The sequence below is a fragment of the Urtica dioica genome, chromosome 2 (assembly GCF_054948205.1).
Source record: "Urtica dioica subsp. dioica isolate 48M chromosome 2, U.dioica_male_clone48M_v1_H2, whole genome shotgun sequence".
Lineage (NCBI taxonomy): Eukaryota > Viridiplantae > Streptophyta > Magnoliopsida > Rosales > Urticaceae > Urtica > Urtica dioica.
In genome coordinates, this window is record NC_142757.1 from 31,934,112 (window position 1) to 31,951,184 (window position 17,073).

Here is a 17,073-nt window from a genome sequence, read left to right on the forward strand (position 1 = left end):
CGATGTGTCACCAATCAACCCGGAGCTCGCGACCTCAATTTTAGTACTATATATATAAGATAATTAAGCCTACATGGGACATATTACGTAACTTCTGATTTCTCCCCCTCTCATTTTTATCATCTCTTGATTCGAACAATTGTATTACTCTCAACGATATAATATACAGCCCCGAGCTCGCTTTGCATTAAACCTCTTTTTAATTGTTATTTTGCAACATACAAAATTCTTCAAGTTTTTCCATTTTAGTCTTGCAATGGAGATTTGAGGCCCAGTTCTAAATTTAAATCGACCCATTTATTTGCTTAAATTTTCGTGACTGTTTTGGTGTGATTTCTCGCATCAACAGTTTGGCGTCGTCTGTGAGAAATATCATCTCTCCTTACGCTTCGAGCCCAAATTCTTACAACACCTCCTTTTTCACCCTTTCCAACAACTCTCACGTCCGGCTGGGAAATGATCCCGGAATTCAAGTCAATGTTGCAGGCTCTAATTGAGAGGGCCGCGGCCCATGAGCAGTCGTATCAGACCATGATGCGAGAGGTTTTCCACGTTGGAGTCCCGTTGCGATGAGGTAGGTCTCCCGTTGACGGAATCCAACCCGAACGTTGCGGGATTTAGTAGGCCGGAAATGAATCTCCCACCTGGAATTCAGTTGGATTTCTCGGGAATCGAAATGACTCCTAACCCTGACCAGGGGGACTCCAACTGAACTTCCGCCACCGCCTCGCAAAGTCTTGTCGCACATAAGGATCCCAAGGAACGGGCCTGTCCGGGCCCAATCCCCGGTGTTCCGACCCCATCGAGAGCGCGCGAGCTCAGCCGAGCCAGCGGCTCACAGGGTGGATCACTCTATGAGTCGACCCATCTCACCCATGAATGCGGGACACCAAGTCCCGTACAATCGAGTCGAGGCAGTTCGAAATCCGTATTGGCCTGACCAGCTAGACGTTGAGCCCGTCAGAGCTCGCAAACTAACCCGCTTGAGGCCCGGTACGACCACAATAAAATTGCTTTGTTGCACCGAACTGTGGCCGAAACAAATACAGGGTTGCGGGCCGTGAGAACGCGAGTTCTCAACTCCACCAGCACAACCCCCCGAAATTGATTGTCTGATTGAAGAAACTCGTCGTACCCCGTTCATCGAACGGATTACCAGCGTCCGAATCAGGGATGCAGGAAAACCGAGGCTCCCCTTTTACGAGGGGAAGACTGATCCAAAGGCACATATGACTGCGTTTAGAATCGCCGTCGGACGGGCTTACCTGAACGACGACGAAAGAGACGCCGGTAAGTGCCACCTCTTTGCAGAACATCTTACTGGGCCTGCCCTGGAATGGTTCTTGAAATTGAAAGAAGGATCCATCGATAATTTTGACCAATTTTCGATGGTCTTCTTGAATCACTATTCCATGTACGTGGAAACAGGCGCTCCAGATGCCGACCTATGGTCGCTTCAACAAGGGGCCCAAGAGCCGCTGAGGACCTTCATGACAAGATTCAAAGATGTCATGTTGAAAATCAGTGGCGTCAGTGGTGCAGGAGCAATTGCGGCCCTAAAGAACGCCCTCTGGCACGAGTCACGGTTTCGCACGGAGCTAATCATGAACCAGTCCGCTACAATAGAGGATGCTATGCATCGGGCAACAAAATGGGCCGTCGTCGAGGAGGACAGGGCGGCCCTGGCAAGGAAGTTCGCGACCGCGAAACCGACCCCGAGCACAACCAATCCTACAAACCAGAATCCCCGCCCATTCACGCCTAAAATGCGTCACGATGGGCCGGGACAACCACAAGGGAACCACCCCCACAGCCAAGGGGGAAAGCCGAGGTTCCCTCAGCAGTTCGCGTATGCTGTTGTAGGGGGAAACAAAGGACCAGAATTCACCCTGAGGACCAACACATGGACACGAGACATGTCTACCTACTGTAAGCACCACAAGAATTGGGGGCACAAGACGGAAGATTGCAGGGCTGTACGAGACTACCTCGCCGCTAAATTTGTACGCGACGAGTTAGGAAACGTAAGCCTGAATGAGCTTCCCCCTCTTCGAGGTGGGCCATCACCTGGAAAGCTTGAACGTCCCGAGGAAGGAGCATCGCCCTCGACAGAAGCCACAAAGAAAAGAGTCGATTGCATAATAGGAGGATCCCGACTTTGCAAAGAGTTGGTGAACTCCATAAAGGCTCACCAACGTTGGACCATCACAGGGACTACTGCTAAGTGTCCCATGAACAGACCCGACGACCTGAACGAGTTCAGGGAAAGCGAGTCGTGGTCGTTGGATGGTCTTCATGACGACGCGTTTATCCTAACCTTGGATGTAGCAAACTGCACAGTTTCTCGGATTCTCATCGATAACGGAAATTCCATCGACATCGTCTATCTAAGCACTCTCCGAAAGATGGACATAAGCGAATCCGAGGTCGAGAAAGGTTCGGTAGAACTTACTGGATTCGATGGGAAGTCGACTTCCGCAATCGGATCTATAAAATTGATAACTCAATTTTTTTTTTTTTTTTTTTTTTTTTTTTTTTTTTTTTTTTTTTTTTTTTTTACTTTGGTATCTTATTCTTAAGGGAAAATAACACATATTTTAGTGAAATGTTGAATTTAACCTTTGGTTTTCAAAAATGTCGAGATCATACCCTTTGTTTAACTAAAATGACGAAATTATACATTAAAATGGATAACAGTGTCATAAATCTCATTTTCATTGATATTAACTCTTATATAAGAAAAACCGAATCAAATTCAAAACAGTATCCTAACTTCCAAATTTCCAATTTTGAAATAAAAATAGTCTTAAATTGAAATTAAATAATAAAATTCATATCTCCCAAGAGATGACTTCATTCTGTGTTCGAATTGCAACTCTAAATCCTGGGTTCTCTGTTCGAATCTGTAATTTTGATGACTATCAACAGTCGATTTTTACCCTTTTGCCTCTTTTTGCGTTCTTCACGATTAAGAGACTGTTGTTTATTTTTTAGTTTTTTTAATAAATTACATATATGACGTAATTGAATAAAGATAATTGGTGTTTACATATAAATATTATAGTTAACGTTAATTAAAAGTCAATAAAAGAAGATTTGTTGCACTTTTGTCTATTTCAGGGTATAATTTCGTCATTTTAGTTAAACAGAGAGTATGATCTCGACATTTTTTAAAATCAAAGGTTAAACTTGACATTTCACTAAAACACAAGGTATATATGCGTCATTTTCCCTATTCTTAACAATGTTTGGTTTCTCTTTTATTAACTTCATAAAATTATTACTCAGCTTGTTTATATAGGACTACGACGTTAATCACCTTGCTCTGTTTCCACATTCATCCATTGGATTTAGGTCACAATTTAGCTTACATCTCAACGACACTGGATCTCAGCAGGAGGAGACGATAGGAATTTGGGCGTGAATGCATCACTTCCTTGAGTGTTATGCTTCTATACCTCATTCCAAATTTGTTTTCAATTCATTATCCCATTTTAATATTAAATTATATAGATATATGGGACATTATAAAAAGGAAAACATGAAAAGTGCAAGCCTTCCATCATAAAATAAGAGATTGCTAACGCAATTTTTTCAAGGAGAAAATAACTGTGGACCCTATATTATATTGAACACGTCTGCTACATTAGAAATTCTGCCGCGGACCATCGTTTTGGAAGGTTAATTCATAAACAGTTTAGTTCAACGATGATAGACTTTCTATACATTAATGTTTTTTATATGCTATCCCTGCAATTGCTAAGAATATTGTTACTCCAAGCTCTGCTAATTATCACCACCACCAGAATCCAATCCATGTCTTACTCAAAAATCCCATTTAGACATGAGTAAATGATGAATGCATGTGCCCAAAAGAACCATTGCACTTTACCCAATTTTTCCCCCTTTTTTTTTTATTGAACATTACACTTTACCCAGTTACGTCTTCCCCCGAAAACCCATAAAGATTATTAACTCAAAGGCCTAAGAGCCCTATAACATATTTATGTAAATAGAAGTAAAATTGCACTTTACCGGCAGTGCATGGAATAATAGCTACCTGAGTTTAATGCACATTTTGTCATTCATTAGATCATCATACACCATACTACAAAGCTTTTTTTTTTTTTTTTTCTTTTTCTTTTTCGGCAATTACCCATGAATCCCATCCCAACATAAAGAATATCTGTACAAATGAATAAATATTTACAGTTAAATCAGGGAAAGTTACCAAGAAATATGGGGCCTAACTCATGGCTGATCCTCGCATTTCAAAATAGCCATCCGCTGAGACCGTGAATGGTTTTGCCTATTATTGAGGATGTCAATGTAGTTTCGAAGCCTATACCGATCAGAGCTTGTTAGAGAGAAAGGTGGATTTAAAATGAGAGATGGTGCTTCTACGAGAAGGAAGACTAACAACCGAACAGCTTTTGAATATGACGCTGCAGCACTTTCCACGTTACCCATTAATTCGTCGACCTGCCAAAAAAAGCCACCGTTTAGCTTATAGGGAAATCCCATTTAAAATTCAGAGCCTTGAGTAAGGAAATTATGAAATCAGCAATATAAGGTTATACTACAAACAACATTTAAAAATTCATACTAAAAACTTCTTTTTGCTTCAGAATTTGTAAAGTTTTTCATCTTTATTTTTTCCCGCTACTACAAATAATTTACGTGTATTTATCTAATCGCTATTTCTGTTTGTACAATATCAATTAACAAAAGATAAGTAAGCACTCACAGCTCAGGACAAAATTAATTTTTTTAGAATAAATAACACTTACACCCCCATTTTTTCCGAAGGTAAGAGCAGATTGGAATATTGTCTCCATTGCATCTGGCATCTCTATATTTTCTGCAACCATGAAAATGATATATCTTATTTTAGGCAATGTAAATGGGGGTAATATAAAGATCCTCTCTTTGAAATAACACCATCGATGTTCGTAGCAATGTGTGAAGGAAAAAAAATATAAAAAAAGGAAAATATTTATGGGGAATAAACGGTTGAGTTGCTACCAGGATCGACAATCTTAGCAAACTCTTCAGCATGCTCAACCTCCCTAAGAAATTCTCTCTCGATCCGAGAGGAAATTTCCTCAGGCCCTCGAGTGCTAATCGTGGCCCCAATGCGCTCCTCCATGTCAGGGCTGCTTTCCTTCCTGCTAGAGCTCCTACTAAATCTTGAAGTCTCTCGAATTGGACTTCCTTCCATAGCAGAAGCAGCCTGTGTGTGACATATATGCAGTGCTTGCTTCCAAATCGCAAGAATCACAAGCTGGATCGAGAATGCTTCAAGTTGCTTACCAGCCCCAGTCTGTTTAAGTTCAAAATTGAAATCACGACATGGGAAATAAGCGCTTCAGAAGTATTGAATTTCACTACTAACGGTTTTGATAACTGCAACGGGTAGCAAAGATCACACAGCTTACTTTTTCATTCACCAACTCCGTTATAGCAGACGCACATTTCTGAAGGGATCTGATTCTAGTCATGCAGTGCGCTGATGGCTGTTCCAAAATCTCACCGACATCAGTTGACCCTTGGGAAGTCCCTGGACCAGAGCTCTGACTTTCTGGACTTTCCAAGCAGTAAGTATAACTACTTGGTCCACCAATGATCGGCAATGGGGGTGTTGAAGCTGTCGCTGAACACATTTTAAGAGGGCCTTCTGACGGGTACAGATAATGGCTCGGCTTGGAAGTAGTAGCTGAGGAAGATGGCATGTCAACAGGAGGTCCGGAGACAAGTACGTAATCTTGATCAATCGACTCAGTTGCGTGAACAACTGCAACTGAGAAGAAATTTGATATTTTTCAAAATCTAGACTGAAGACCAAACGAGAAAATAAGATAAATTTATTGGCACCTTTATAAGGAGCATTCCCTGGTTTTTCGGGCACGAGCCTAGGAGGATTACTTAAACTTCCGTAAGACGATTTTTGGCTGTCTGACCTCAGATCAAAATTTTCTTTGTGTCTTCCACTACCGTATTTCACAGTATGGTCTACCTTTCTAGATGTGGTGGATGGCGCTTCATATCTGTCAGTTTTCGTATCAAGAGAAAATCCATAAGTAGACTTCATAGAGATCTGCCTTAAATGGGAAGGGCTTCCCTCAGGGCCACTGGAATCATCATCTAGAAAGAAAGGCAGACAGTCTTCTTGGGAGCTTTCATCCGTTTTCCTTTCTAATTTGCGTTCAGAGGAAAACCCTTCCACTCTTTCAGACATCTTTCTACTCCTACAAGAAGAAAAAAAAAATGTTTTCGTATCATAAGATGAAGATGTGGAAGCTCAAGTTACAGCATTGACTAGTTATTACCTCAACAAGTCGTCCGGCTGCGTTTGAAACAGAAACTGATGGTTAAAGAATTCTTCGAATGTCAAGCGCTCCACTGTAAGTGCAAAAGAATAAGCGATCTAGAATAACCATTTTATAGATGAAGAGACTTGATAGACAACCAAAGGAATTAATAGGCATACATGAAGCCAAAGACAGATACTAAAGCTGGTTTCATTTGAGTTAGCCAAAACTATTCACCCATGACCCTGTGCCTAGAGGTTTAAAATAGAATTCCCAGTTACAATTTTTAAATATTAAAAAAAAATGTAGTCTTCTAGACCTCTGGTGGTATTCATAAGCAGAATTAAGTATGTAACAGTCTCCCCAGATCGTTTTCCAGTCACAGAATTTTGAGATGAATGATTCTTTGATGTGTTGTTGTAGGTTGAAAAAGAATGCAGAGAAAGATTATTGACTTAGAATGTGAAATTTTGAAGAGGTCGGTTACATCATTTACTTTTGCAATGAATTCACCCAAACTCAATGTGTTATCCAGAACTTGATCTCTCTAAAACCTTGGCTGATCTTAAAGATCCATTCAACTTAAGATGTAGTTCTAAGTTCTAACTTGTCAGTGCTTTTGGATGCAGATGCAGTCTAGTTCCAAGAATAAAATAAATAAAAGAAGAGATCTGACTCAATGATCATGTTTAGCTGATAACTAGAGGTCAGATTGCATAATATACCCGGATTGCGACGCAGCAATTTTCGGCACAAGTCTTTGCACTCAGAACTCAAGTCACTGCTATCTGAAGGGAAATTCAATTCTGTTGACTTCACAATATTTTGAAGGAGCTGCAAAAAACATACAAATTAGAAAAATAAATATCCCGTGAAAATAGTAAACCATATACATTGATATCAGGTTGAGGATGAAGACATGTGACAAACAACACAGGCTTGAAAATAGACAATGGGTACCGACCTGTATTTGATTGTTTCCGGTGAATGGGGTTTTTCCAGTTACGAGCTGAAAAAGAATTGCACCAACACTCCAGAGATCAGCCTGTATCAGGCTCCAAGGTTAGTAGGAAGATAACACACAGAAAGGCTTTTTTTTCCTTTCAAAATGGTAAAGAAAAGAAAATCCAAGAGGGCATAAGAAGGATTTTTGACACCTTTGCATCGTATTTTTGTAGTTGCATTATCTCTGGAGCCATGTAAAGGGGCGAGCCACATAAGGTTTCTGCAAGTCCTCGAGGCTGCAATGATCTTGCAAAAGCAAAGACAAAGCATCATTTAAGATTATCTGTGTTTAAGAACAACATGTGAAACTGCCACCATATTGGCTCTAGGAGAGCCAACGGTTAAAAGGAGGTCTTGAGCATAGGAAGGCATGTAAACAACTAATAAGCAAGAATAAGCACTGAGAAGTCGAAGAAAAAAGGCCTGAAAAAATAACACTAAAAAGAAAAGACGTGTTTCATACCGCGCAAATCCAAAATCTGCTATCTTCAAAACTGCAGTATCATCATTAGTAGAGAGCAAAAGATTCTGCAGCAAATGCACTGTGTTACAAAGAGGTGTACTACAGATGTTAATCTACGAAAAAATATAGAATCTTGATTCTCGAAGCACTGGTGCTAACTATAAAATTATAATCGGCTTGGCCTTTTGGAAATTTCCCAGCCTTCCAAAAACATAACACTCACCAGCATTTACAAATCATTTCACAACAGCGGTTCTACTCTATCAGATCATCAGTTGCTCAACGAAAGTGGAAAATATTATATTTTGCTGACAAAAATAAACTGGACCTGTGGCTTAAGATCACGGTGTATGAGATTGTTATCGCGAAGCATTTGCAGACCGGCCGCTGCAAACAAAGGAATCGTAAGCTACGCTACAACAAGCACGATGATGGCTCGATCAAATTCGAAAAACAGATTTTATGACAACCCAACCTAGCTGCTGCATAAAGTGCTTGGCGGTCGCCTCTGGGACTCTCCCATAACGTTGGAGGTACACTGAAATATCACCTCCTTTGCAATATTCCAACACAAGGTGTATCTTCCCAGGAGCCTAAAGTCAGTGTAGTGATAAGATTAAACTCCTTTACAGCCCTAAATATTCAGTCTTCAGTAAAGAACTAGCACTTTTCTGGCTTGATTCCAAACCGAACACCATACTTTCAACAGTGGAATCATTTAATAACAATTAGCATTAATGATAGACAAATCAAGACATATTTAACTTCCGTGAAATATTTTCTCGTTTTGTTTTACATGAGCTGTTTATGCACATGCGTCCATAAAAGTAACATTCTTTGTCCAAAAGAATCTTTGTTCAAAAGAAATGGTGACGAAGTTTCTCACGTCAACTCTTACACTAATCATACAAGTTAACAAATTTACACACAGAAAACACAAACCGTAGTAATCGTTCAACCATCACTATTACATTGCTATGCCAAAAGGCTCAATTTTGACCTCAAATACACAAACTCAGTGCGTGACAACGAACCTCGATTATGTCGTGTAAGTGAATGATATTTGGGTGGTTGATCTTTTTCAGGATGATGATCTCTGACATGAGACTCTCCTGCAACTTCTTGTTGAGCCGAGCCATGGCGATCTCTTTGATCGCCACCTCTGTGCCGTGGACTCTGTGCCTCGCGTGCCAGACGACCGAGAACGAACCCGCCCCGATTTGGCGACCCACCAGGTAGTCTCCGACCACCCTCCCCCTCCCAACCGCCTGAGCCATTGTCGGAAATTAAAAACCCTAACCCTAACCTCCGCTTCAGATTCAACAATCGGAGATCTTCACGAACTTGATGCTTCCTTTTCTATTTGACTGAAAATGGATTTCTACTTTTTTTTTCTGTGCGTATGAAACGATGAGAGAGAGAGATAGATTAGCGAGAATTTTCTTAAATAATGTTAGTTAACTGTTTCCAAATATATTTTCTCCTGCATACATAAATGCTTTGAAGATTTTTAATATTAAACAGACCAAATTAGAGGGAATAATTGAGATTAGTGATGATTGAGGGAAGAGCGAGACGGAGAGAGGGTTCAAGATAACGGACAAGGCTGCGAAGGGAAACCGAAATGCTAACCTGCTATCGAGTACACAGCAAGCTCTTAGTACGACACGATGAGATGATGACGTGGCGATGGTAAATTGGACAAGTTTATTCTGTGACGCGATCGGCAAGAATGTCACGATATAGAAGACGTGCAAGAATATTATTGGTAACAAAAGTTGGGGTTACTTGATAAAAAAAAAGGTATAAATAAAAAAAATTTGGGGATTACTTCTACGAAATTTTTGTGCAACTCTATGCAGATACGTGCTTTCTTAAGCTTCCTAACGGAAAGCGCGTTCACACCGGCCCATGGACGCTCACGATCGTGCCGGATCCTCTAGGCGCTCGGACACGCAACGCACACCGACTTTCTCTAAAACGTTTCCAAAACGTCCTACATATTTATAAATACACTTTTTCTCTTGAGAGCTTGAGAGAAAAGATAAGTAATTTTAAACACCTTTGCATAAATCATTTTGCACCATATTTTCACACGAGATTTTTCTCTTTCTAAACACATAATCACCATTGCTTTTTCACCAAAAGCTTAGAAACAAGATGAGACCTCCCACTTCAATCAAACTATTATTTAGCATGGTTTCTTCTTATTTTTAGGTCTGTACGACGAAAAGATAACCCTCAACCCGAAGGAACAACCTCGAAACTTCGAACCCAACGGACTCAAACTTGAGTGTGATCACTTAGTCCGACCTTGAATTAAACCAGTCAAATTTCTCAATTGTTGTAAAAAAAAAAAAACGCGCGACAACACTACGCATGCCCGAAAAGGAGACTAGGATATCTTCGAAAAAGAGCAAGAGCAAAGCCTGAAGATCATCTCTCCCAAACCTCACTTCCCTTATCTCCTCCCTTTGTTCCCCTACTCAGAGGATGTTTGAAATTCCTTCATTGAAAAAGAGAAATAAGAAATGATACATGGGGTCACCTTGTCGATGTCCTAGGTGGGGCACCAAATGACCATGGACTATGTTATTGATGTTGAAAGAGAAACTGAATGACATGACGCACCACATGATCTTCTCAACCCAGGCCCTTGCGAACGACAACTTAAGCATCATCATTTTAAGGAAATGTCACTACACTCGTTCATATGCCTATGTCAAATAAATCGTTAGGACTGCGCACATACAAAACCAAATCGTTCTCTTTTTATGGTGTGGATTCATTCGAAGCATACAATGACGTTGTCAAAGATCTGACGACCCCCATTCCCCCCCTCCTCGAACGTGTTGTGATTTTCCAAGACAGTCGCTGCAGAGTATATTTCAACATCTCTACAAGACATCGTGATACCACTATATAAATAACATTATATGCACTAATTGTTCGAAAATCACTAACCCTTTCCCACCTTGCACGTATTGTGAATCAAGGTAATCACTGTATAATTAATATATGTCAACGACTCACCCTCATTTAGAATCCCTAGGTACGTAGATATTCGCCACCAACCATTGCACATACTCCCCAAAATATTTGGTAGAAGAGTGCCGGGTACTAGCCGCATCGGGGCTTTAATGGAATCAATTTTAAAACTTGCTTTTCACACATCCTCCACGAAAAAAAGGAGCAAACTCTCATTCATCTCGCTTGACACCTTTAGACTAGCACCATCACTGGGCATCTCGATTAGATTTGGGTTCGGATTCTTTAAAGTAAAGATTGACTCAAAATAAGAGGCGATCACCTCTTCCATACTCTTCTCGTCCTCGACCCTCCAACTCATCAAAGAGTCCCCTACTGGTATTATGAATCTTCCTTGACCAAGCTTTCCTATGGAAGAACCTTGTATTCTTGTCAGCACATCTCATTCAAGTAGCATGACTCCTTTGTCTCCAATACATCTTCCCAAGGAAGGCATCAAGCTGGCGGCAAGGCCTCCCTCCTTCACCCTAGAAAGCACCTACTTTTGTACCTCGATCTTAGATGTCATCTCACATCGTTGCAGTGAGGCCCACCGATTAAGGCTGATTTTACATCGTTCTCACCATCATCATCCCATACTTCACGAATTTTGGCTGTGCACATCTCCTTGTCACATCACACCTCCTTGAAGAAGAATCTCATACGGCGCTTCACCTTGTTCTTCTTAGATTTCCTTTCCGTGCAAAAGAATAACAACCGATGGCCCGAACACCAATACTCCAAATGAGAGACCTTCACGCCCGAGAACTTCACGATCTACTCCAGATTAGCAAATCACCCATCTAACCGTTCTTCAATGAGATCCCCAAAACTTTTATCCTCCAAGTGAAATCCTGTCCCTCGAACCCCAGATCCATAAGTTCGAAAGAAGTTTGATTTTATGGTTGTTATGTTATATTAAGCCAATTTTGATTGATATGAAAATTAAGAGTAAATTTTAGATGGACAATTAGTTTTTACAAATGCGTTTATAATTTATTAATTAAAGAGTTATAGACTGCGAGGAAGGGACACGAAACCCTAAACTACGTTATAGATGACTTTATATCAATATGTTTATTTCTTTTCATTTATTATTACTGATTATTTAAATTTGTAGGTTTTTATGTTTTTTTTTAATAAATTGTTTTTGCGGTGACTCCCTTCCTTCTCCTTAAATTTATTTAAGGGATGGGGGGTACTATGATGATTGAGCCTACTTCTCATCTCATGTCTTGCAAACCTATAGCTTAAACACTCGGGTAAAGCTAAATATGAATAAAGTTAAGGAAAATATCTATAATAATTTAATATTAGGAGATCGAACCAATAACTGTCTGGGTGGTGTAGTCGGTTATCACGTTAGTCTCACACACTAAAGGTCCCCGGTTCGAACCCGGGCTCAGACAAGTTTTTGTGTCTATAATTTTTATTTTATTTTATTTTTTTTATGAGAGCTATACTTTTCTTTCAATCTCCAAGATGTCTCCTGTATAAATCTCTCTCTGTCTTCCTAAATACCAAAATCGCTCAATTATTTTTGCAAAGAGACAATCATTCATTGGTCGCGTTGGGTTCAAGAAGGTTCGAGCCATGGATTGGAGCAGCGTCACGGCGGAGGATCTGATGGATGCTCTACGAGAGGTTGATTGGTCGTCTCCGCCGCGTCCCCTGCCGGAGTTCTTCTCCCGATTCACTCTTCCCAGAACCTACTCCAAATGGAACAGCCGTCTCAAATGCAATCTCTACTAGTACGCTCTCTCTAAACCCTAGAATACTTCGATGTTTTGATTTTCGATTCAATCGCTTCCAACTTTTTATTCGGTTTTGCTATGATCGATAAGCTGTTTGAATTCCAAAGAAGACCACATCTTTATCGTCTGTCTCTGATTCGAATAACCTGGACAATTAAGCTTTCTTTGCGTAGTAGTGGCTACTTTATTCATTTGGAATCTATGTGTAATAAGAGTGTTAGTATGTAATCTTTGAATCCGAAATAAGTCTCTTGTTTTGTCTCTGTGATTTGAATTCTGTATATTGTTGATAATTTTTTTTTTTACATACGAGATTCTACTTAACCAAGGGCTGATTTCTAAATGAGAAGGCTATATATGTTGCCAATACGTTTTTTTTAAAGATATAATTGATGCTCTAAATCTTGTAAACTTTTTCCTTATAATTTTGTCATTGTATGCGTTTGCGGTTACCGAATAGTTGGTTCATCATGATCATATTCGTTCTTGGTAACCAATTTTTAGTTCTCGTTGGGGAATAGGGGTATACATCTACGTATGGACTCGATTGAGAAATGAAAGTTCTACTGCATGTCTTTTTTAAATTGAAAGGAAGTTGCTTATTTTGTCTGTCTGTGGTAGGATGTTGAGATTTAGATTTTTTTACTGTCTGTGTGTGGAGAGAGACTATACAGCTTAGAGCTGATTTGGAGATGAGAAGGAGATATGGTGATGATCAAGAAAACATGGTTTTAGAGAAGTAATAAAGATTTGAAAACCTTGTAATGATTTGTTGTTTAATGTGTCTGCAGTTACCGAACCAACTACTTCATAATGATCATCTTGATTCTTGGTAAGTCAAAATAACTGACTTCCATTTACTGTGTTTCTGCCGTGTGGACCTTAACTGATATTTTTATCTTCGATGTAGGGCTGGGGTTTCTTCGGAGGCCCTTAGCGCTTCTTGCCGCCTTTTTAACTGCGCTTAGTATTGCTTTTCTGAATGACAGGTTAGCCATATTATCCGAAATTGGTTTCTGTTTCTTTTGTATTTGGTTTCACTTTCACCATGCACACCTCCATTGTCTTCGTTTCTAATCGGCCGTACTGTGTATTATTGCTACAGCTTTGCGGGTACTTTCAGTGAGAAGGCGACAAGAACTGTGAGGAAATTTTCTCCGCATCTAGCTGCAAAAATGAGACCCCCTCTTTCGTACGTGTGCGCATTTGTTATTTTTATTTATTTATTTTATATTGATTATCTGGCTTGTGTAATCGATTGATATTTTGGCAGGCCTGTTATCCGTGGTCGTCCATCTTCTAAAAGGGCTATACACATCTGTGGTCAGCCTCGCTGGGTGTTTGTTTTGCTATTTGCTTCTGGTATTCAAAACAGTTTAATATCTATTTACTCTTTAGCATCTGCACTTATGTATCTGTTGTTTGACTTATATGCAATGCCATGCTTACTCATCAAAAAGTTTTCTATCTTCTGCAGTGAGTTTCACTTTATGGTTTGTTTCCGCTGGCTTGTTAACTGTTTTATGGGCACTCGCTATCGGACTTCTGGGTACGCTACTTGCTTGATATCCATTTGTGTCCCTAGCATTTGGAAACTATTTTTGCCACTTCTTCGAATCACACCGATGCATTGTCTACTCTTATTTTACTTTTGCTGTTCACAGGCACAATACTACATGCAAGCTTCAGAACGCCAAACTTAAAAGCTCGCTTAAACACATTCCGGGAGGAATTCCGCGCAGTATGGCGCAATTATAGTGAGCTGTAGCTTAAGTAGAGAGTCTAAAATGTGAGTCTTCACACCCTTTTTTCCATCTCAATGTAGGTTCTTAAAATAATTTGATGCAGGCACGCTTTCTGAATCGCCTGTATCTAATAAATCACCTTACTATTTTCACGTAATCATTCTACAGTAAGTGACTAAGGACGATTCGGATTCCATTGAAGTAAATTTCAGATAGTCTTTTAAATAAATTCAGATAGTCTTCAATTCACTTTAGGTTGTTTGTGTGAATGTTGGTACACTGACACGTCTTGTCTTGTGCTATTGAAGAATTAAACAGATTTGAACTATTTAATGGTTGTTAGTCAGGTGTTTGGAAACAGGCAAATGAATGCATATTCTTGAAACAAAATTAAAAAAGTCATCACTGTCGTAATTTATCATGGTGCTTCTTTTGCAGGGAAATACAAGTGTTCATCGAGGATCATACGTGTCATACTGATTCCGGGCTAAACTGCTGATGATAAGAAATAAATATCTGCTGGCCGTTGATATAATCCTTAGGTGAAGCTTTACACCTGTCGTTGTCTCCCCTGAAAAGAAGGTTGTATTGTAATGAAATCGGTCACTTTCACATTGTAAAGAAATTGCTGTTACTATTTATCTTTCGATGTTCATTGAAGATCATGGAGTGCTTTAATATGGAATAGTGGCCAACAATTCTAGGAATGTCCGGGGGTTTTGTTTTTATTCCCTTTCTGGTTAGTGGGTCGTGATATTACTGTGATGTTCCTAACAGATACCTAACAGTTCAGTCACATTTTGCACAAACAATTTTTTTTTGTTTTTTGTTTTTGTTTTTTGGAATATTTTGAGCACGCAAGTGACTTTACCTTGTGCAAACCCTTAATTTGCCAACGCTTCTCAATCATGGTTTCGCGATCCAGCAGTTTTTTGCCTTGAAAAATCAGTAAGCAATACGGCCTCATGGTGCTTAGATATATTAATATTAAAATGATATGTATTTTTATCAAATTGTTCATCCTTATTTAATAAAAATGTTTCTTTTGAGGATTCTAATCTGGAATCACTAGTCGATTACATGGCTACCTTAAACACATAAACTGCAACTCTTCCCTTTGCCATTTATCGCACATACACTTAGAAAAAGGAGGCTTTATGTTTTTATTCTAGACAAAAGAATGAAAGTGTTCTAAAGCAATCTCTCTTCCTTCGAGTATTTTTCTGCCTTGTCATTGTGTGGTAGATTCATACACGTGGTTTTAGTTTGCCGGAGACGATCGTTTTGGTGCACCGCTAGTCTATTCGTTGTTGTATCTTTGGGATGATTTCAATTATAAAATTCAGCATCCGCGAGTGATAAAAGCTTCAGAGTTAAACGTTTAAAATTGCTAAATAGCCAACGTTTGAAAAAAATCTCAAGTAAATAACCATTTTCATGTATTTACTGACGTAAATCTTAGATAAATAACCACCTCCATATATTAGGTCACGCCATTATTAACGGCTATTAACTTAAGATTTATCAAACGTCGACTATTTAGCAATGTCAAACGTTTAAGTTGACTATTTTTCTAATTTTCTATTTATTTAATAGCTAGAAATTGTTCTTCTATATCATTTATTTTATTTCCATATTTTTAGTTTTCCAAAACATTTTTTTTTTCGCAAATTGTCTATTTATTCTTGCAAATATTATTTCTGATATGTCTAACATGTTTGAACAGATTGGTTAGGTGAACCGTTAGGGTCTAACAACAATGATAAAAGAGATCAAACAAACTATAAGACAATGTTAATGCAGTCAAGAAAATATATTACCCAGAGATGACTCGTTAATTCATCTCTTTCAACAACAACACTAGTTATATAGGGAATAAATTGTATTTTGCTTCTCTTAAATCATATAGGTTAGGCACAAAAAATCGGAATGGTTCGAATGACAGTTACGTTTTCAAGTCAACTGCCGCCGCAGGAATCTTGCCTTCGTATAGGCAAACTTTCCTTTGACACTATTAACTAGTTCGTGTAGCACTATTTCGTTGAACTACATATAATGGGAAGTTTCAGAGTAAGAGAACGAAAAAGTCAAGATGCTCTAAGTTAGTCAACGAATGTCTAATTAAATTTAAAATAATATATATACACATATATAATAGAGTCGTGTCGACCACCTAATGTAACATGTATAAAGTCAATAAATAAACAATGGACATGTAGCAATTAGATATAATTGTGTGCAAGCAACGACTTGATACCATGGCAATTTAATATGGAAAGGAATGTTTCTTTATAAAACCCAAGCATACAAAATTGACCCAACTTTCAATGATTCACGTGTCACTGTTCTCAGTTTCCTATATAAAAATATGGACTAAACCGAAACCAATTATACCCGAGTCTCTCTACCATTTTTCCTCTGTTCTTCATAGTTCTGTTTTGGTTCATGGGCTGCTTTTGGAGACGTAAAGTTTTGCATGAAAAGAAAGAGAGGAGAAGGAAGAATCAGGTGCGGTCAAGCCCACGGCCACACTGCGGCAATGATGGTGGTGTTATCGGTGGCGGAGCTAATGATGGAGATATGGTTGTTATGAACAGTGCGGCCCTGGCTATTGCTGCCGCCACTGCAACAGCAGCCTCGGTTGATTTCTGCACTTCTGATTGTGACGGCGGTGGCTGCGGCGGTGCTTAACCAACACTCAACATATATCATTAGATGAAAATTTAAGTTATTTATATCAAATTTTGTAATTTCTACTAAATTGTTCA

At 39.2% G+C, this 17,073-nt stretch overlaps 3 protein-coding genes and 1 non-coding gene across 6 annotated transcripts; 3 read left to right on the forward strand and 1 right to left on the reverse strand.

The window, feature by feature from the left end:
• The first annotated feature begins 1,229 nt into the window (after positions 1-1,229).
• Positions 1,230-3,424, forward strand: LOC149404375 (uncharacterized). The gene is made up of 2 exons (XM_089607503.1): positions 1,230-2,441; positions 3,302-3,424. The coding sequence occupies exons 1-2, from the start codon at positions 1,230-1,232 to the stop codon at positions 3,422-3,424; spliced, it is 1,335 nt and encodes a 444-aa protein (XP_089463629.1).
• A 589-nt stretch (positions 3,425-4,013) lies between these two features.
• LOC149404376 (serine/threonine-protein kinase ATG1c-like) lies at positions 4,014-9,377 on the reverse strand. 3 transcript variants are annotated; one of them, XM_089603236.1, is made up of 13 exons: positions 8,814-9,377; positions 8,255-8,372; positions 8,108-8,166; positions 7,780-7,844; positions 7,469-7,562; positions 7,276-7,356; positions 7,037-7,145; positions 6,330-6,402; positions 5,875-6,248; positions 5,439-5,794; positions 5,026-5,323; positions 4,791-4,861; positions 4,014-4,482 (listed from the first exon to the last, which is right to left on the reverse strand). In XM_089603236.1, exons 1-13 carry the CDS (start codon positions 9,054-9,056, stop codon positions 4,252-4,254), a joined length of 2,172 nt encoding a protein of 723 aa, XP_089459362.1. In that variant the 5' UTR covers positions 9,057-9,377; the 3' UTR covers positions 4,014-4,251. The 3 variants fall into 3 exon arrangements, with proteins under 3 accessions (XP_089459362.1, XP_089459355.1, XP_089459371.1); XM_089603229.1 differs by having other exon boundaries at positions 5,439-5,800; positions 8,814-9,373; XM_089603245.1 differs by lacking the exons at positions 8,108-8,166; positions 8,255-8,372; positions 8,814-9,377 and adding an exon at positions 8,003-8,076 and having other exon boundaries at positions 5,439-5,800.
• Positions 9,378-12,141: 2,764 nt separating this feature from the next.
• TRNAV-CAC (transfer RNA valine (anticodon CAC)) lies at positions 12,142-12,215 on the forward strand. Its single transcript has one exon. It is a non-coding gene; the product is annotated as a tRNA-Val (tRNA).
• Positions 12,216-12,267: 52 nt separating this feature from the next.
• On the forward strand, positions 12,268-15,318 carry LOC149404378 (PRA1 family protein A1-like). Its single transcript, XM_089607032.1, has 8 exons — positions 12,268-12,557; positions 13,352-13,392; positions 13,471-13,549; positions 13,666-13,752; positions 13,834-13,922; positions 14,038-14,109; positions 14,225-14,349; positions 14,744-15,318. Exons 1-7 carry the CDS (start codon positions 12,400-12,402, stop codon positions 14,326-14,328), a joined length of 630 nt encoding a protein of 209 aa, XP_089463158.1. The 5' UTR covers positions 12,268-12,399; the 3' UTR covers positions 14,329-14,349; positions 14,744-15,318.
• The last annotated feature ends 1,755 nt before the right edge of the window (positions 15,319-17,073 follow it).

What these genes read in the sequence shown, in the direction of transcription:
- LOC149404378 (XM_089607032.1), top strand. Translation starts at nt 12,400, where the DNA reads ATGGATTGGAGCAGCGTCACGGCGGAGGATCTGATGGATGCTCTACGA. An exon ending in ATTGCTTTTCTGAATGACAG is followed by an intron (nt 13,550 to 13,665) that starts GTTAGCCATATT and finishes TTATTGCTACAG; the next exon opens with CTTTGCGGGTACTTTCAGTG. An exon ending in TGTTTTGCTATTTGCTTCTG is followed by an intron (nt 13,923 to 14,037) that starts GTATTCAAAACA and finishes TATCTTCTGCAG; the next exon opens with TGAGTTTCACTTTATGGTTT.
- LOC149404376 (XM_089603229.1), bottom strand. Translation starts at nt 9,056, where the DNA reads ATGGCTCAGGCGGTTGGGAGGGGGAGGGTGGTCGGAGACTACCTGGTG. An exon ending in TACAAAAATACGATGCAAAG is followed by an intron (nt 7,357 to 7,468) that starts GTGTCAAAAATC and finishes AGCCTGATACAG; the next exon opens with GCTGATCTCTGGAGTGTTGG. An exon ending in ATTGCTGCGTCGCAATCCGG is followed by an intron (nt 6,403 to 7,036) that starts GTATATTATGCA and finishes TTGCACTTACAG; the next exon opens with TGGAGCGCTTGACATTCGAA.
- LOC149404375 (XM_089607503.1), top strand. Translation starts at nt 1,230, where the DNA reads ATGACTGCGTTTAGAATCGCCGTCGGACGGGCTTACCTGAACGACGAC. An exon ending in CCGAGGTCGAGAAAGGTTCG is followed by an intron (nt 2,442 to 3,301) that starts GTAGAACTTACT and finishes TTGTTTATATAG; the next exon opens with GACTACGACGTTAATCACCT.